At 52.6% G+C, this 20,277-nt stretch overlaps 1 protein-coding gene across 1 annotated transcript in view; it reads left to right on the top strand.

Moving 5' to 3' along the window:
* The first annotated feature begins 660 nt into the window (after window positions 1-660).
* Window positions 661-20,277, top strand: part of RGMA (repulsive guidance molecule BMP co-receptor a) — a 45,970-nt gene continuing 26,353 nt past the window's right edge. Inside the window, exons 1-2 of the mRNA XM_030317464.1 lie at window positions 661-708; window positions 18,232-18,347. Coding sequence (XP_030173324.1) covers window positions 695-708; window positions 18,232-18,347 — 130 coding nt within the window. The 5' untranslated portion in view covers window positions 661-694. The remainder of the gene's footprint in view (window positions 709-18,231; window positions 18,348-20,277) is intronic.

Raw genomic sequence — 20,277 nt, 5'->3', positions numbered from 1 at the left:
GAGTAACTCCCCCGCTGACCGGCACAGAGCTGAGGGTGGAAAACGTGCATTCCGCAGCATCCCCAAGGGAAATTTGGAAAGTTGGAGGCGCCTCGAGGGTCGCCGCACTTGCCGCCCGCGCCCCCCTTACCGGTGCATTCCCGCAAGCCTTGACTTTACCGCGTGCGCACCCCCCACCCACCCAGCGGGTGCGGGTGCGGGCGCCGGAGGGTGCGGCCGCTGCCGGGGCGGGGCCAGCCGAGCACGCGCCCCCACCTCCTCTCCCGCCCGCGCTCGCCCCCCGCCCGCGCCCGGGGCGCCCGGCCCGCCCCCTCCCCTAGCGCGCAAACGAACCTCTCGACGCCGCGCGCGGCGGCGGCGGCGGGCGGGGGCCGGGCGAGGGAGGGGGCGGGCCCGAGCAGCCCCGACTCCGCAGTTGTCTCCCGAGCGCGGGCTGCGCCGCCCGAGCCGCTGGGCTGGGGAAGCGCTAGCGGTTGGCTCCCGGGCCGGCTCCTCCAGGTGCTCGCAGGCATGCAGCCCGGGAGCAGGCGGCGCGCCCCGGGCCGGTGCTGAGCCGGCCGGGGCGGCGGGGACCAGCGCCTGCCGAGCCCCTCCCACCTTGCCCCGGGGCCCGCGAGCTGCGCTCCGGAACCCCCTCTTCGCCCGCAGTCCCGCCAGCGCCACCCCCCCCACCCCCCGCGGGCCGCAGGGGCTCATGCAGCCGCCAAGGTAAGCGCGGGCCGGGAGCGGGGCGGACCCGGCCCTGACATCCCCGAGGCGCCGCCGGCACTTGCGGGTCCTCTCCAGCCCCGCGTCTCTTCTTGCTCCCGTCTTGTCCACAGTTGGAGCTTTGCTGCGCCTCGATCGCTTTAGCTCTTGGCAGCAGTAAAGTTTTTGTGGTTTAGTATTTGCTCTTTTTTCCTAAAATGCTCTCCCCGGGCAGCCGGCAGCGCGCGTGCTTGGACAGACCCGGTGAGCGTCTCTTCCACCGTGCGCGGGCTGGGGGCTCCCTTTCTCCGGCGCGGTCACCGCCCGGCCCGCGCACCCTGGGATGTCCCGCCGTGAACCCCCATTGGCCCGACTCACCCGGGTCCCCCTCCTCCAGCTCCGCGCCTGGCTGCCTAGGCCAGCTGCAGAGCCGCGGGACAAGCGCCGGCCCCCCGGGGGGGGAGGGGGGGCGTCGGTGCTGCACCTTCTGGGCTCGGGTCCCAGCGGTCCTTTGAACTGGGAGCATCTGTACGCAGGAAGGTGCGGGACTTGGGTTCAGTGCTAAGGGATCGGACTCCCGAGTGGCCCCGGCGTTCCTAAGTGGAGGGGTGGGCCCGACGGGCGGGGCACGGAGACGATTCCGCGCCCGGCTCGAGCCGTGGCTCACGCCGGAGAACTAGCTGAAACAGGGGGACAGGTGTATTTAGGGGGAGGACCGACGTGTGTTGGAGCGGGGGGCGGGGAGGGGCGCTCAGTTGCAATTCTTGATTGCATCCTGTTAATGTAATTGCATTAGATTTGCTCCGGGGCAGAATCAATTCCCCCAAATTGAGATTTTTAATGGGAGCCTGCGAGTTGCTATTATGTATGTGGTTTCGGAAGGCGTTGGGTTGTATTTATTTTACCATTCGGGTGTCTCGAGGGCGGAGTAGGGGAAATCGCGCCATCTAGCGGAAATGGTAAGCCGCGCGTTCCTTTTCGCCGCGAAGTTGGGTGTTTTCAAAGTACGGGACTCCAGCGCCAGGTAGGGAGGGGGCTGAGCCCTCCCAGGAAGGGTGGTTATCCTAGTTATCCGTGTGTCTACAGTCTGCGTGAGCGGGAGCGCCCCGACACCCCCAGCTCAGTGCGCCAAGCTCAAGGGACAGAATTACAGGTTGTACCGAGTGGCAGGCTGGCACCTCGAGGAGATCTGTCACCTTCTCCATCTGGCTTTAGGGTCCTCCAGCAAATGGACACCCATTGTTCGGGCATCAGTCCCAGGGGGGAAAAAAACATCCGTGCACCTTGCTCTTCTCCAGGACGTCACAGAGGAGTGATTTGTCAGGCGAATCTCAAGCCATGACCCCTAGGAAAGAGATTGACCGAGGACAGCTGAAGGAGAAGTGGGAAAGGGCCTCTTGCAGATCAGGCCAGAATAACACTTTTTTTTTTTTTTACACATACAAAGGGCTTCTGAAAGTTCCACTGGTGCAGCAGATGACAAGCAGGCCCCCTTTACAAGGGATATGATCTCCTGGGAACAACAGGGAATTACTTTGCTGCGTGACCAGCAGAGAGGACAAAGGCTCTGGGTGGAGCACCCACACACCCAGGCGGGCTCCGCGTTCTCTGTGGCTCGTTTTTGCTGCCACCTTACAGGCCAGAGGATATCAGCCACGCGAGCTGGCTTCTCCCTATTCTAAAGGATAGGTTGGTTCCTTGTAGAACAGCACGGTGGTGCCCCTGGGGTGAAGACCCTTGCCCCCTTGAGATCCTCTTCGTGGTGGTGATAGGGAGGAAGGTCCCAGATTCCTTTTGTTTTTAATAAAAATAAATTTTTTCTTACATTTTACTTTTGATAGAGAGACAGAGGACAAGTGGGGGAGGGGCAGAGAGCGAAGGAGACACAGAACCCGAAGCAGGCTCCGAGCTCTGAGTTGTCAGCACAGAGCCCAACGCGGGGCTCCAACTCACAAACCGCGAGATCATGACCTGAGCCGAAGTCGGACACTTAACCGACTGAGCCACCCAGGCACCCCAATAGAATTGTTTTTAACATTTATTTATTTTTGAGAGACAGAGCATGAGCAGGGGAGGGGCAGAGAGAGAGGGAGACACAGAATCGGAAGCAGGCTCCAGGCTCCGAGCTGTCAGCACAGAGCTGGATGCAGGGCTCGAACCCACGAACCATGAGATCGTGACCTGAGCCGAAGTCGAAAGCTTAACCGAGGGAGCCACCCAAGTGCCTCCCAGATTCCTTTTAACAAGAGCCCTGCCCCTCCCTTTTCCCTTCCAGGTGAAAGACGGGTGCTTACCTTCTAAATAGACATGTAGAGTGGTAGGTGGCGTTTCTGCCTCCCCCCATGCTGTCTCTCCTTTTGCAGGCGTTTATTTAATAACCGGATTTGTGACAGAAAGGGTCTTGCAGTGACCTGGCATCTTATTCAAGGCGGGCTTCTCTGACCTTTGCTAAGAAACGCCTTACAAGGTGTGACTGCTGCCTCCCCAGTGTGTGTGATCATACAGAGTGGAGCCATCAGAGGCTCCTATTTATTACGACCCTTGGCCCGGCCCTTCGGCCAGCCACCCCATGTGGGGCCAAATACAGGAACTCTTAGATGAAGATGCAGAATAAAATGATAGGCACTGAGCATCCCTGACATTGGGACAGGAAGTTTTTTCCAGCCATTGTTGTAGTGATGCTCACCAGACTAGTGATGGCGTCTAGATCTCGCTAGAGAAATGGATGTCCAGAGAAGTATAGCCCAGGTTCTGCGGGTTTGTTTTTTTTTTTTTAATTTTTTTTTCAACGTTTATTTATTTTTGGGACAGAGAGAGACAGAGCATAAACGGGGGAGGGGCAGAGAGAGAGGGAAACACAGAATCGGAAACAGGCTCCAGGCTCTGAGCCATCAGCCCAGAAGGTTCTGCGGGTTTAAAGTGCTTTTTTGCCTTCAACCTTGCTGCTAAATGAATTAAATTCAAGCATTTGCTTTTCCCACGTGTGGTCCCCAAATTCAGTCATGCCTTAGGAGGTATGGTCACCGATCTCTTGAGAAGCCTGCTATCCAGGGAAGATTGGATATCCCCAAGTGAAACCGAGCATAAATAAACTAGGATTACCAGAAACCGGTGCAGGCTCATATGAATCTGTTAGTTCTGTGAAATGAAAAGGCACTACTCCATAAAGATCGTTGTTCTAGAACCTGACTTATAATAACCCAAAGGTAAGTTCAAATAACTTTTCAGCATCAGTGGTGTTTCTGTGGCTCTTTCGGAGGATGGCTTCGCTTTTCAAACAACATACATCATTTATTCATTCAACAGACTTAACATAAATTTAACCCGAAGAAGGAAGGCTCCAGACTCTCCCACCTGCCTGGTATCCAGCCCTATTCAAAGGACAGACTCCTGTTTTCCTAATTTTGGCCCAACGGCCGTGCGTTTTCAGCCTCTTTTCCTTTCACAGCAACAGAGTTAGGACACAGCAATGAACAGGGCAGTGGAAAAACTAAGGACTGTCTCACCCGAGTGTGCATACACGGTCAGGCAGAAGTCGGTCTCCTTGGTGACAAGTAAACATCTTTTAAAAGGATCCCCGGTTTCTTAGCCAGGTGTGACCCTATGAGTAGAAAACGCAGCATCAGGATGCCTGGGTGGCTCAGTCAGTTAAGTGTCCGACTTCCGCTCAGGTCATGATCTCATGGTTCATGGGTTCGACCCCCGCGTTGGGCTCTGTGCTGATATCTCAGAGCCTGAAGCCTGCTTCGTATCCTCTGTCCCCCTCTCTCTCTGCCCCTCCCCACTCACGTGTTCTCTCTCTCTCTCTCATTCTCTCTCTCAAAATAAATAAACTTTACAGGGAAAAAAATGCAGTATCATATTAGAGCCTAGGGGTCGAGGCAAGAATGCCTACTGAGTGAGATGTGAAATCTTTCATAATTCTAAGGGCAGTAAGAAGAGGAAATTTTGAAACTTGGGCAGAAATTAACAAAGCAAATGCAAATATCTTTTATAGCCTCATTTAAAAAAATTCAAGGCACTTCTACTTGATGGATGTAAAAATGCCCTACATACTTACTTGACCTATAAAATTATATCCAGATGACCACAGTAAAGAACTAAAGTGTAGCAAACAGTGTTTATGCAGAAAAAAATTACAGAACTACTGCTTGAGTTTACTTCGTGTCCTCCAGTTGTTTGTTTAAAGCAACACCACGAGGTGAAGAACTTTCTAGAATCAAGACACTAGATTTGCCAGAGTCTGGAAATCTGGCAAAAACTTGAAAACAAAAGCTTCTGTCATCTGTCTGGTAGACCAAGGCCAATTCCTGTAGATTCTGTGTCCTCCACGGGGCATAGCGGAGATCAGCAGATAGGAGTGAAAAATGCCCTAAAACTTACTGATTTGCATCTGTGAGGCATTGCTGAGTAATTACCAGCCCTTGTGGCTGCCACTTTGTATGTTTCATTTTTCCATCTTCGGGAACTCTCCCACTCCGGGTCTTTGCCTGGTTGACAGCAACATTTGGCTCGTTTCCTGGTAATGCTCAGCTCTTGTGCCCTCGTGAGCAGAGATACTCTGGCCAAGTCCTCGATAAGAGTCTCAGTACGGTTATTTTATTCTTAGTATGCTGTTCCTCTGAAGATGGACACAGACCATTTTTTTCATCCTCTTTTGGAGTTGTGAGGACTTCTCTCCCTGATGACTTTTTGAAACGAGATTAGGTGGAAATGCACAAATGTACAACGACTTGCCCCAGTGGCCTCCTGAACGTTCGTGCGTAAGCCTTGTCGGCCACAACGCAGACGCTCTACCTCAGAGTTCAGTCTCCTGCGAGTTTTTGATACGTTTCACTGATCCGTACCACGTGGATCTCTTCCCTCCAGTTAGCTATTTAAAAACCATGATACCTTGGGGCGCATGGGTGGCTCAGTCAGTTAAGCATCCACTTCCGCTTAGGTCATCATCTCATGGCTTGTGAGTTTGAGTCCCCCCGTCGGGCTCTGTGCTGACAGCTCGGGGCCTGGAGCCTGCTTCGGATTCTATGTCCCCCTCTCTCTCTGCCCCTCCCCCACTCATTCTCGTTCTCTCTCTCTCTCAAATAAAAGTAAACATTGAAAAACAATTTTTTAAACCATAATACCGCATTGTTCCACACACTTCCACAAAGCTTTATCCTCTGTTAGAGTCTGATCCTCTTGTGAGATCCCAAGATGTTGCTAGTTACCCCCCTGCCGGGACGCTGTTTCACTGGCTCTCAAAGAGGCTTGCTCAGAAGACATCTGCTGGGCAAAAGTGACTTCGAAATTTGCTGCCAGTGCCCATTTTCAGCTCCTGACACTGACCCTGGCATCCTGGAGAACGGATTGCTCTCATAAGAATATGTCCCCTGGGTGTGGAGACTTTAGGCTACTCCGTGGTGTTAGGGTCTCTGCAGCCGTTTGCTTTGGCCACGTGACCTGTGGGGATCTTAAATTGACCAGAGCCCCCTTGTGCGAGGGCATGCCCTAGATAGCAGCCACAGAGTCCCAAGCAAATGGAACTCCTGATGACTTCCCCCACGGCCCCCATGATAAACCATCTCCCCCACCTCCCAGGCCTTTCTCTTTGTGCACCCCTTAGAAAAGACCCCCATGGGGCTCCACAGAAGCCCACTCTTTTGGTCTGAATTGACCGATCTAGCCTCAGCACAGAAACCCTCAAACGCTCTACCGTGGACCCTAATAAAGGCATGAGCCCCAGTCCTGCCTCTCTCCCCACACCCTCCCTTGACCACCCCACGTGGCCCCTCAAGGTATGCGGCACGCTTTGTCTAGATCTGTGAATAATAAACGCCTCCATTTTAGTTTCTCCTGTGGTCCATCGTTGAACTGTGGCTCACCTCCCGTGGCCCACTTGACGAGGGTTCATTTGACAGATTCATACCAGAAAAGCACATGGAAATGCGTATCCCCCCCACAGAGCCATAAACGCTGTAGGGTTTCCTCAACCCAGTTGGTAGCTTGGAAACAATACGATGTAACGTGGGTTTGGAAATTTGGGTGTGTACTTTCATTTACATTTAATTTAATATCCGTTATGGAAAGCGGTAGAGTATAAATAATAAATAGACTTTTTAAATGCAATTGCATTTTCCCAGATGGGCTTCCATTTATGCAAGAGAGGCAAAACAGCAAGAAATATAGAGCGTAGAGGCCAGGCTTACCTGTAGACATTATGAGGTTCACGATGGCATCCCTTCACAGGTCCGGACCCACCAGTAACCCCCCCACTGCTAAGTTTGCTAGGTCATTTTGCCTCAGAACAAGGGAATCACGGGACATTAATGTATGGCGCTTCATGTCCTTTTGTGCCGCTAAAATAGTCTGATACGCAGAATACTGACTTCAAAATCGCTTACCTTCCTATCCTGAAGCACACATTCGGCTTTGTATCTTCACGTATCTCAAGAGCATATGGTAGGGAAAAGCCAATGCCACCCTTTTCTCTGCTGTGAGGGTTTTAGCTTGCTTTTATTTTCCTCTGCTAAGAGCATGTTAAGAAAGGAGATCCCTGGGGCGCTCAGTCGGTTGAGCGTCCGACTTCAGCTCAGGTCATGATCTCGCGGTCTGTAGGTTCGAGCCCCACATCGGGCTCTGTGCTGACAGCTCAGAGCCTGGAGCCTGTTTCGGATTCTGTGTCTCCCTCTTCCTCTGACCCTCCCCTGTTCATGCTCTCTCTCTCTCTCTCTCTCTGTCTCAAAAATAAATAAATGTTAAAAAAAAAAAAAAGAAAGAAGATCCCTAAAGTCCACGTGTCTGATTTCTTTATGTGTAAATGGATGCTATTGGCAGAATCTACAGACTTCAGGCCTAGTTAGAAATATATTTACCTCCCCTGAGCCTGAGCCAGGAGTCAATGAGGACAAAGCAAACCCAAACCAAGATGGCGCCCAAGCCCTGCCTTTCTGGGTCAGTGACCAATCTCTAGGGGCAGGAGCCCGCCCGGCTTTGAATTGGAGACACGGTCTGAATGGCTTGTTATCTGAAGGGACTGCAATGAATTGAGACTATAGATAGTTTTATCGAAATATCCTGTTGTGTAATATTTACCTGTCATTCAGAGGCTACATCCAAGTAAGCACTCTGTGAAAACTTGCCCCCCAAATACCATTTAGTATCCTAAAGAAAGGAAAGGAATTCTATAACTCTTTCAACTTCCTAAATCTTTAAAGGGGAGGGGGAGATTGTTCAGGCAAATTGTTCTTTTCTGAAAACATTTTGAAAATTTTGTCTCTGGAAGACAGCGTATCTCCAGACATACTCTCATTTAACACATGACCCACTATTCTATAAATGGAGCATATTATTTGACCAGCAGAAAAAAGTAAATGCCAGGTGAAGATGAGAAGAGATGAGAAGCAGCTGTAGTTTGGTGGGGAAACACTGAACTTGGCATCACAAGGCCAGGTTCTGAGGCTCTCCCTGCCCTCGCTATTCTTAGTGACCTTGGACAAATCACTTAATCTCCCAGAGTTTCGGTGCCCTCGTTTGTGAAATGGAGACAACTGTGCCCGCCACACAGTTGAGATGACTCAACGGTTATGTGGGAGACTTTGTGTTTTAGTGGTTGCTCAACAGAACTTGCGTATAGCTAGTAATGCGCTTAGAACCCACCCAGGAGTCAAGGTTATCCAAGAGTGCTTGGGGGATTCTGCAGATTTCCCCCCAGTTCCCACATGTACGAAGACTCTAGCAGAATCGGGCGCACGGTAGACACTCTGTTATAATCCAAACAACGGTTCGTGTCCGTGATGTCGTCAGCTACTTAGCAGCACTTACTCTGTGCCAGGCATCTGTCCTAAGTGGTCTGTCTATATTGTGTCAACTCATTTACGTCCTCACAAGAACCCTCTGCGGGAGCTAAAGCTTATCCCCACTTAACAGATGTAAAGGGTCGGTGTTCAGACAGCATGTTCTTAGCCAGAAGGCTGTATTGACTCTCTCACGTCCAAGTGAAGCCTCCAACAAATGTAAAAAAGAAAACAACGGTGGAGGAGGAGGCTGTCACATAAAGCAACACATTTGTTCTTGCTTCTGCATTGGCGCTCGTCCCCACCTCCCATCATCCAGGGATCTTCGGTATTTCAGCTTTGCATTAGCCATTCTAAACAGTTTTGAATTTGATGAATAACTTGGTTATCTGTTCCTATTGCTAAATGTCTATGGTATTTGTGCTTGGCACCAAATTGTTCATTAATCCAAATACTCCAGCCTTCTGCTGGTGGAGAGAGAGAGAGAGACAGACTCCCTGTCAGTTCAGACAGTTGCCATTTGGTGAATAAATGGTTCCAAGCTGGTTATTCTCCCCAGTACTTTCTGGAATGGGGAGAAGTAAACACTGGGTGGTCTGTTCTCCATTACAGGAACCTGGTGTTTCTTGGTATGAGTACCCAAAAGTTTCCTTAAAACAAGAGGTTATTACATGTTCGGAAGGCATGGTTTCAGGTGCAGGGTGGAATTGCTGGGGATTATAGCTGAAGAATTTGCTCAGCCACGTTTTTTCTTGGGGAACCCAGAAATGTGACAGAGGAGGCCCCAGAATGGCTCCTTGGAGTCAGGTGTAGGCAAAGCCAGTTAGTTACAGAGCTAACACCAGTTGACCGGATCCTTAGAGACCCCTCCTGGGCAGCCAGGCCACAGTTCTGCAGATTGCAGTTGCGTCTGAGGGTCCAGAAACAGGACAGAACATTCAGGGGCCACAAAGTTAGAGGTGGAGCCACCCCAAATGCCCCATCTCTCTCTTTCCCCAGATCCACTGCAATGTCTAGAAAGCCTCAATCTCGACGCTGACAATTAAGCACTTCACAAATGCTATCATTTTCTTACTGGCTTTGTGGGCAGAAGAATTTGTAAGCTGTAGACCAGATGGTGGGTGTGCCCCAGAGTCACAGTCCCGAGACCCAATAGGAAGCGAGACTTTCGCAGGTGACACTCCAGTTATACACTGGTTTGTAATCCCTGCAGGGAGAAGTGGGAGATGGATCAAAAGAAAAAGTGTTGGCTTCTCCAAGCGTTTCGTGAGAAACTCAGAAGTCAAGAAAGAGAGGCGAGGAAAGGCAGAGGGGCTGCTCAAATCCAAAGACCATGGAAATGCACCGCCAGAAACTGTTAGCAGGTGATCAGGAGGGCTCCAGCCCAGCCTGGGTTAGGCAGAGACGACACAGAGGGAGTCTGAGGGAGAAGAGGCAGAGGGAAGACGTGACATCGCTGAGCCTGGGAAGGAGTTGGTGAGCTCAGCAGAGGTAGCGTGACAGCCGTGAGTCGCCCAAACCCCACTCTGCCACCCAGCCAGCTGGGTGACCTCAGACAGGTTACCGACCTTCCGCAGTGTAAGTGGGGATAGATGAGAGTTGTCTGACTTCCAAATGACAGGGGATGGAATAAGCATCTTTAAACGGGAATTGAAGTCCAGGAAGAGGAAAGGATACAATCTATCTGTACGTACATCCGTCAATCCCCCTTGGCTGGTGATCTCAGTTCTTCTCTGATTGCTTAGCTCCTACCACGATGGGGAAGTTCACAGCACTATTTAACAGGAAATACCTACTGGGAGAGAGCAGTCAGAAGGTTGCTAATCGTTCTTGGCGAAATGATAGCGAATGAGCTAGGCTGATTGATTTTATATGTGCTTACATGCACATGGAAATATCTGGAAGGATGCACACGAAACTGTTAATAGTTATTGCCTCCAGGGAGAGTCACCTAATTTCATTTGACAGGAAGTTGATTTGTTTGGATCATGTGCCTATATTGCTGTTTGAATTTTTTTACGAAATTTGATGCTAGACAGAAGGAAATGGAAAGCCCAGAAAATTTGTTCCTTCTAGCATTTTCTTTTTAAAAAAAAATCCCTGGTATATCTTCCCAGCACAGTGACTGTGCCCATGCCTACCATCAGGGGTGAGTTTCCAGGAAGTTCTAAGGGGGGCACTCCATACCGATGTCCCAAGCCCAGCCAGTTCTCCAGGCTCTGTTCCCGAAATTGGAATCATGAGTGGAAATGCTAGCCCATGGGACAGTCTGTGTAGATTCCTAACAGGCGGAAGTTTGACAGAAGGTGTTCCAGACAGGGTGAAGCTGATGGCAATGTGGATGTCACCAATCTTTGCCGTCGCTGGTCCTGTTTGTTAAGGAAGTTACTGACAGAGACTCCCCCCGCCCCCGCACACCAACTCTGAGACACTCACCCGTTCTGTAAAGGCCCTAGTTGATGTGCAGTAAGGATGACGGGGAATCGATGCAGGGCTCTCAGCTCCTGAGACATGGAGAAACCGCATCAACACCCATCTCAGAGTTCTGAGCACATTGTAGTGGAAATCATTTGTCTCTACACCTGACTGCTCCCCTGGGCTGCCAGGAGGGGGCCAGGACTGTCTGTTGCTCATCTGAGAATCCCCAACCACCGCCCCCCCCCCAATCCCAGAGCTGAGTGTTCCAGTACTTGGTGAGTGCTCCTTGAGTGAGTAAAACAGAAACACAATAAATAAATAAAAAGAATCTCCCTTGTGTGGGGGAAGACAGTGTTACTGATCTGATCACGTGCATTTAAAGCCATATCCAAGAGCAAATAAAATCTGCTCATGTATGAAAGTCGTAAGAAAGAATCCAAAGAAAAAGTGAGATACTTCTTCAGTTCCTGAAGAGAGCTGTTGGAATGTCAGCAAATTCTATTTCAAAACACCACTAAAATATTGGAGTACAATCTCTCCATTTTATTTACCAAGAATAAGCATCCCTCGTGGTGAGGGAGGCAGCGCAGAAGCACACGGAGAGGAAAGGAAGCCTGCAGCAGAAGCGAAGAAAACAAGATGGGCCAAAGAAGGGGGACACTAAGACATTCTGAGATCTACAGGGAAGGGGTCCCTCCCTGCCAGAGTCTGAGACTCACAAATGCTTGGGAAGAAGAGAAGCAAAGAGAGGCCGTCTCCTAAATCGTCATGGAAACAGGTCAAGGAAACTCTATGGCCACCAACCCCCAACCGTCTGGACAGAGCGGAGCAGGGGTAATTAAAGATGGCAGCCACGTCCTGGTGGCCAGAATGCGCACTGAGCTTCCACACCGGGCCTGCGCCCAAGGGCATACAACCCTGGTCTCCCTGCCCACAAAGGGAGCCCACCCATCTAGGAAGGGGCCCTTTTCATAGCCACTTTGTGGAACATACACTAGAAAAGTAATATCACCAGGCACGTTTTAAAGTCCCAATGAACTGGACAGAGCACAACACACTTCCTGAAAAGAGAACATGAAACCGGAGAAATCTATTAGCATTCTTTGAGGAGGTAGAAACAGGCCCGGAGACGAGGGAGAAACCCAGGGATGAATTATGTTTAGACTTTCAAAATTCCTTCCGACTAAGTTCCACCCCGGGGGTCATTCGCAATAGTTAAGTCGCTCCAGAATGTGCCGGGTGGGGAAGGTGGGGGGAATCACCACAGATTGGAACTGTCCTCAGAGACAGGAAACAAAAGATGGGATAATCAGGTACTTTTCTGGATGAAGAATTATAAACCGTGGGGATCCCCAAGGATCGCTGGTGCTCCCAGACTTAGCTTAAATGTCCATAGATCATCTGAAGGAGCGAATGCTCAGATGCTTCCAGGCCTGTGGATGAATTGAAGGGTCCAGAGACAGATGGAAAAACAAATAGTGGATAAGCTGGAGGACAAGTTTACGAGTTAGCAAGCAAATGCATATTTAAGCTTGGGGGCGGGGGGGGGGGGGCAGGCCTCAGTTGGATATGGGAGAACATATCCCAATCATAGCAAAATGGACTCTGTCCAGTCTGTTGATAGCCCCAACATGGGATCTTGGGGGTCTTTGCAAAATGTTTGTGGGATAACGATCGTGCAGGACCCAGTGTTCAGAAGGTGCTAAAATGCTTTCAGAAATGGCATTGGGAGCTAAGCCAAAGATAGGATTCTCCCTGGGCTGTACCCAAACCTGGCGGTTTTACGACTTTGCCCTAGAGAAAAATACCGCAGAACTGTAGAAAGGTTAAGTAATCACCCAGGTAGAAGACTTCCCTGAGAAGCTGGGCTGCTTTGTTCTTTAAGAGCTTTAGGGTGGAAAGATGAAACCCCAAAGATGATATGGTCAAAGTCTATAAAACTTTGGAAGTTACTGTGATGAGAAAACCAACTTTAGTTTTTCTGAGTTGCTGCGTTTTACATTATGAGAACCCTGCTGTGGACATTCAGGTAAGGACTCAAGTTTAGGGTTCCTGCATTAAGCTCCTGCTTTGCCAGGGTACCTTTTGAAATAACCCTTAGAGTTGAGCCTAAAGAAGAGTTAGTGACCTTCACCTCCACCCCCTTATATATAAGTGCCTGCCACCCCACCGTCTGTCTCCTGTTCACGATCTGGGATGAGGGAATGCCCCTGGCCTGGCCCACTGTGCACCCCACCATCCCACTCTTTCTGGGGCCTGTATGCAATACATCTCACGACTCTAATTCTTTTTGTACATTATTGAAACTACACCTTCCATCAAAATGACTTTATGGGTTTCACTTGCCCAAAGCGGGGAGCTTGGGTGCTGAGGGAACTCCCTGCCTTGCCGACCCCATGAGGGTGCTTTTGCCTCCCCACTCAGCCAATCATAAACTGCATATTCTTTTTTTTTTTTTAGTGTTTATTTACTTTGAGAGAGAAAGAGAGCGTGAGTGGGGGAGAGGCAGAGAGAGAGGGAGACACAGAATCCAAAGCAGACTCCAGGGTCTGAGCTATCAGCACAGAGCCTGAAGCAGGGCTCGAACCCATGAACCGTGAGGTCATGACCTGAGCCAAAGTCAGACACTTGACTGTTTAACCGACTGGGCCACCCAGGCGCCCCTTTAATATGCATATTCTTAATGCAACACACCAGCTCCGGCTGCTTAGCACTGTTACAGAGAGAGTGAACAAGGTCTAGCTCATCAAACCCCAGATCCACGGGAGCCCTTGAAGTTTGAAATAAGAACTTGAGATTAAGTTTTATTTCAATTAAAGAGGAGTGGGTCCCCCCCCAGTTGTAGGCAAAACCAACCGAGCTCCTCAAGACTTGGTATGAGCAAAATCTGTTCAAAGGTAGGGGGTGGAGGCAATGGGAGTAGACCCAAGAAGTTCTTCCAGTAAATGAATGAGTTGGGAGCCATTGACGACATATCCCTGGACTTGTGAGGTTGGCGAAAATACTTCTTGGGACCAGTGTTGGGCCATCAGCTTCCTCCTTGTTACGAGTCTGTGCACACAAGTGAGAGAAACCTAAATCAAACCAGTTTCGGCAAAATGAGGAACTCTCTTGTCTCCCGTAGCTGGACCAGGGAGGAGGAGCTACAGGGAGAGTGGCATGGGGAGCCCTGAAAATCTCCAAGCGTCCCAGAAAAGCTCACCAGATAAAATGCGATTTTAGTAAAAACAGCACGCTAACTCTGCAGACACATCCTCCACCTGCAACACTCATCAACACTGGCCTTCACATCAGATTGCTACCCGCAGACTCATCATGTAGGGATCAGAGACCAGGATGGGGCTCCCCCATAGCAACAGTCTCAGGACAGATTCTGATTGGTCAGCTTGGGTCATGTGCCAGTCACCACTTTATTGAAAGTACTTGTTAGGTTCTCTGCCTTGCCTTGACTTTAAATCCAAGAGGATAAACTGATCGACTCAGCCTGAGTATTAATGTGCACCCAGGGTTGATGAAGCGTGATGCAACTTACAAACCTAGCGAATCCCTACACATGAGTCACCTGGGAGAGCTCATTAAAAATGCTGATGCCCAGGCTGTACTCAGGGATGCAGATTCAGCTGCTCTGGAATGGGTCCTGGGCAGTGGTACTGGTTAGCCCCCACAGTGGTCTCCCAAAAGAATACGTCTCTCCTCTTCTTGAGACCTCAGGTGGGGCTTCCAGCTGCGATAAACATGGACACCCTCTCAGAGCCTGTGCGGGCCATTCTCGAGCTTTCTCAGGCTCCTGTTCTGTCTTTCTGCAGCCTAGTCTCCTCCTACAGCCATCCTCAAGCTTTCTAGCCCCTCAGGCAGGCCACACCTTGGCACATGTTATACTGAATGTTCCTTCCGCCTGGAATCCTTGCCCTGCCCCCCCTCCCTCGCCCACCATCTCCCCCGGCACTCTCCCACACTGGGAGAAACTTCCCTCCCCACCCTGCACCTGGGTCTGGGCTGGAGGCCCCTGGCGCCTGTGTTCTGTGTCTCTGCTGTCAGAGTCTGTGTTATGCTTTATTGAAAGTGATTGTTAAGTTATCTGTCTAGCCTTGACTTTAAGCCCAGTGCGGACTTGCATCACTGGAATTAATGGCACATAGAGCACATCAGGCATGGGCTTGGTGTGTTCCACTCTACAGTTTATTAGCCAATAATTGGGTGAGTACTTAACTGCACTCAGCCTCAGTTTCCCCATCTGCAAAATGAGGATGACACTAGAACGTACCTTCGCTTTAAGTGTCTAGAAATGTAAAGTACTTAGCCAGCCCTGGACATAATGTGACAGCACAGGGACACCTTGGCCATAACTGCTGTCATTCTTATAAAAATGAATCCTTCAAGACAACTCACAGGACACACCATCTTTTTGGTAAAGCCTTCCCCGGGACGGTTGGCCGATCACCCCTCACCTTCCTCTATCATCTGTTTCTACCAGCGATTCAAAGATAGGAGCTGTCTTATTTCTTTAGCCCCCAGGGACTGGCATGCAGTAGTCCTGAGTATATATTTATTGACTGATGACTCAGACCCTGGATTTGGGAACACCCTGTCCGTACCCAGAGGCAGGGAAAGCTAGAGTCCCTGACACCCCTCACTCCTGGGAGGCATTATTAGCCTTATTCAGAACCTTGCCTTTCAGAAGCCCCGTGCCCCTCCCCCCACAGCCCCACTGCCCGGAACATGGGGCTGGGGCGAAGGGTTCAGTGCTGGGGCCTCCACAGCTAGGGCTGGGGAACAGGGAGCAAGAGCCATGCAAGGGAAAATCTCTAACCGGAAGCCCAGAGAACAACCTACGGGAGAACCCATAAGTGGTCAGACTCTATAATGGGAACTGTCTGTATGAAGTCAGCTACACTTTGAGTTAAGTCAGTTTCTGTGGCGAATGAAGTGCTGAGTTCCATAACCCAGTGGTTCAGGGATTTCTTATTGCAAAGACCTGGGGAGTTGTCAATAAGCTGGTTGGTTTGGCCAGTACAGACAGATTGTTCCAGGTCAGCAAAACCCCATACTGCTCTACTGGGGGCTGGATTTCTCTTGATAGTCTAAACTATGTAAAAGCCAAATCTCCACTTCGGTGATGTCCAAAATCAGCCTCACACATCTCTCCTCGTGAGGGGGAAAAGAAGTCCTTTGCGTCCCTTTCCCAGATTATTTGCTTACGTCATAAGAATTGGATCTCCTTACAAAATGGCGGCCAGTCTTGGAGCAGGAACTGTGGGGAGTTCCCAGTGCCTCTCCCAGACTGTATTCAGTTGCAGCCGCTGGGTGACAATATTATCGGCCTGCCCCTTACAGACAAAGAAATTGAGGTGTAGAGGCTCCAAGTCCTGCTTCCAAAGGTCTACCCTCAGGCCAGGACCGTGTTGGAAAGGCCTGCGTTGAGGTCTTCTGAAGGCTGCACAGCCTATCTGCCACTGGAGATGTTGCCTCAGCAGCTGCGATGAATTCACTGCCGGGGATGGCTGACGGATCCCTTCTCTCTCATTAGTGAGAAGCTTTAGAACTAACCGTGAAAGGCACAATCCAGCAAACGTGTTCGTTGATGGACCTCAGAGGTGCCTCTGTGCCGTCTGGCTCCGTGCCTGCCCCCGTGTGCCAGTGTTATCCTACCATTCTGTGGACTGAATCCTTAGGTCTGGCCCAGGACAGGCCCCGCTGGAGAGGAATGCCATCAGAGCCCTGGATCGTGAGGTGCTGGGCTCTCACTGGGCAAAACTGCGGTAGTTTTGCAAATCAGGGCTTAAAGGGGACCCCAGTTTGGGGGAGCGATGGATAATTGGAGCCTGTTGGGCTGAGAGCTAACCATTTAGGGGAAAAGCCGCGGCACTATCACGTTAAAGGTGAGCAGTACCTTCGTGGCATTTGGAAATGCCAAGGAAAGACAGCTTCCTTTTGCCCCATGACATACCTGGCTGAGAGACATCAGTCCCCTTTCTTACCTGGTCTGCAGATGCCAGATTCAGAAGCACTTGTGCTTGGCGTGGGACCTCAGGGACTTAGGGCTTTCTTCCCCTTGCCCAGAGCTTGCTCTCCAGAACTGCCCTCCTGGCAGGCAGCGCCCCAAGCAGCCCTGCAGCCTGTGTGGCCGTCTGCGAGTGAGGACTGCGATAGTGCTTAAGGGAAACATCAGAATTGGGTAAAAATTCAGATTTTTTTTTTTTCCCCTCAAAGAACCAGATGAGTAGGCTTGGAGGAGAGGTGAGGGGGGGCCACGGGAGGAATTGGTTCGACTCAAAACACTTGCTCTGGCCTATTTGTGTTCCGTCCAAAAGATGTTTCCCAGGGAAGGTTGCCAGTCGCTTAAATATCCCAACCAGAGGCAGAAGAGCCTCAGGTCCTAGGGAACCTTGGGGAGGAGACATATTTCTCCTGGAAAAATAAGCGACCAAGTTAAGGGAAGTCACCACCCTGATGCCCTCCCAGGAGCGGCCTTGGTGGCCTTGCCCTGGCAACCCCAGGCGGCTGGGCCCTGTGCACTGCGGGGACCGCAGCATCCACACCTCCTCCGGGGTGGCAGCCGTCCTGCCGCCTCCGTCAGGCTCGAAGGCCCCCAACTCTGGAGTGCAGCCAGGGCAAGTACTGGCGAGGCAGCGAGGTGCTAGAAGGGGATGCCGGAGGCCCTGAGCCCAGGCCGGGTGGGTGGCCCGGCGGGATCTGGGAGGGAGCCGCGAGGTGCGTTAGTGGCTGAGACCCAGCGGGCCATCCCGGACACCCTCGGATTTTTCGGCCCCCTGCATGGGGGACCCATCTGAGTAGAACAATGAACCAGGGGGTGTCAGTGGCGGCTTCTGGACGCAGTCTGGTTGGAAACGGGGTCCTGGGGTTTGGCTGCAAGCGCAGTGTCTACCCGAGTTGGATATTTACAGGTTGGATGGGGGAGGGGGGCTCTCGGCAGGCGGTCCGGAGGCTGGGCCTCTTCGGCCTGGGCTGCCGCTGGGGTCGGGGAGCCGGGGCGCGCCCTGCGCCCCCGGGCCCGGGTTCCCGAGCTCTCCGCGACCAGCGTCGGAGCCCCGCCGCCTCGGTCCCCGCCCAGCCTGCCCCCCACCCCACGCCTCACGCGCCGCGCTGAAACCCGAGCTCGAGGGGGCGGGCCGCGCGGCGGCTGGGGCGGCGGGGCCGCGCCGACATTGGAGGGGACCCGGGGGAAGGGAGGGCGAGGGAGGGGCGCGCAGGGAGGGGGGGGCGCGCCGGGCGCCCGCGGCCGAGGTGGACCGAGCCTCCCGGCTCGCTGCTCCCGCCGGCGGAGCGAGGCTGCCCTTTCTCCGCAGCGTGATTGATTTTACTCTTCTTTTCTTCTAAACTCTTCTTCCAGGGAGAGGCTAGTGGTAACAGGCCGAGCTGGATGGATGGGTATGGGGAGAGGGGCAGGACGTTCAGCCCTGGGATTCTGGCCGACCCTCGCCTTCCTTCTCTGCAGCTTCCCCGCAGGTAAGGCACTGCCCCCGGCGCGAGGATGGCCGGCGGGGCCCGCTCCCCGGGCCTCGTCGCTGCGCTCGGCCCCGCGTCCGGGAGCCAGCCGGAGCTGAAATCCGCCGGCGCCCCCGGGACCCCCGCCTCCCGGTCCGCCTCCACTGGTCTTTGTTTCCCCCGCGCCCCGCCGAGGGCGCGATGCACCCCCGAGGGGACCGGGGAGGTGGCAGGCCCCCGCCCCGGCTGCAGTGAGAGGGAGCCGGGAGGTCGCAGAGGCCGGGGGCGCCTCCCTCCTTGCGGGAGAGGGGGTGCCGGGGACGCGCCCCTTAGGGGCCCCGAAGGAGGGGTGGGGTGGGCTGGGGAGCACCGACTCGCAGCAGGGGGCACTTTCTGCCGCTGCTCGCCCACCAGTGTGCAGACCTGCCGTGTGCCCAGGGGTGGAGCCGGGGCCGCCCCGGAGGTCCCAGGCGAGTCCCCGGCCGCCCCCTCCTCCGGGACGCCGTCCCGCCCCCACGCGCCGGCCCACGCGGGGATGCCCACGGCCTGGGCTCCCGCGAGCCCGGGTTCCTGTTTGATAACATTCCGCGTCGCCCCCTGTTTGTTTTTATTGTGTCAGAAAGGGAGAGAATTTCAGAATTAAAGCTGAAAAAGCCATCTGTTTCCAATGAATCCCCCATAGTTTTTCACAATGTTTTTGGCAGATCGCTGCTTTCAAATTCCTCCGAGCCCGGACCTCTTGTTTTTGTTGGGGGAAGGGAGACCAACTCCACAGAGAAGCATTTGTTCCTTCCCAAACGCTCCAGTTTCTTTACTTTTTTTCCCTCCCCCCCTTTCGGGGGGAGGGGGAAGGCACGAAACTTAAATCCCCGGTCTGTTTTCTTTATAATGTTTCATAAAACTTTATTTCATTTTGGCCATATGCTACTCACAGCCTGGAAACGCCAGTTAAACCCTTTATACCCACTTTTCTCTTGCTAAAAATACAAATAAACCCAGTGTCACGGGCCAAATGGCCCCCTTTTGCAAGGCGGGATCTGCCGGCCGCGTCCATCGTGTTGCGGGGCTCAGAGGTGTCTTTTCGGCCCCGACGCGGATCCGCAGCCCCCGCGCACCACCGAGCTCTTTGCAAGAAAGGATTTCAGTTAGCCTGGGATTGGGTTGTTTTGTTTTGCTTCCCAGCCAACTGGGTTTCAGGAACTGGCGGGACTGGGCAGTCCGGGCTCGGCCTGGCTGCAAGTTGGGGCTGCGGGCGCGCGGGCGGGCGGGCGGACGGACCGTGCTGGCAGCGGTAAGGGCCAAAGGATCAGTTTACCTTCTCGCCCCAGCCCCGCTTCGGGGCCTCCCGCGCCAACCCAGTCCAGCGCGCCCAGCTCACTCAGCAGCTGCCGGCGCCCCAAGGGCGTCCCGGACAGCCTCAACCTGCTCCCAGCTGTGGATTCCACCGGGGAGGCCCCGGCTGAGGACAAGATGGGGGGGTGTCAGTTGCCCCAAGGGGCCCCCCCGCCCCGGTATGTTAACACCTCTGTAGTGAGTTCAGCAGCCGGGTGGCCTACTCCTTCTTCACACACACACACCTTTTAAAAGGCAGTTTCCCCATGCACAGAAAGGCTTGGCTGAAAGGCTGATTTGGTTCCCTTACCAAAACTGAATAAATAAATAAATAAATAAATAAATAAATAAATAAATAGGACCGTCATCCTTAAAAAGAAATCCACCTTCTGGAGAAGCAGGACTTTGCAATGCGTGTGCATCTTGGTTTGGTCCAGATAAAGATCCAGCCCGTTGGAAGTTTTATCAGATGGGTTGATAAATAGCTTTTGTCCCTTGGCTGCCTTGGGGGATGTGATCTCAGCTCCGAGCTGAAATTGAGAAGGGGGGCTTAGAGGCCCTTAAAACAACACCTTCCCGCTCTTAAAGGGGCAGCACTTGTTAACTTCTTGAATTGGGG

The sequence above is a fragment of the Lynx canadensis genome, chromosome B3 (assembly GCF_007474595.2).
Source record: "Lynx canadensis isolate LIC74 chromosome B3, mLynCan4.pri.v2, whole genome shotgun sequence".
Classification (NCBI taxonomy): Eukaryota; Metazoa; Chordata; class Mammalia; order Carnivora; family Felidae; genus Lynx; species Lynx canadensis.
This window is presented reverse-complemented; position numbering and strand designations above follow the sequence as displayed.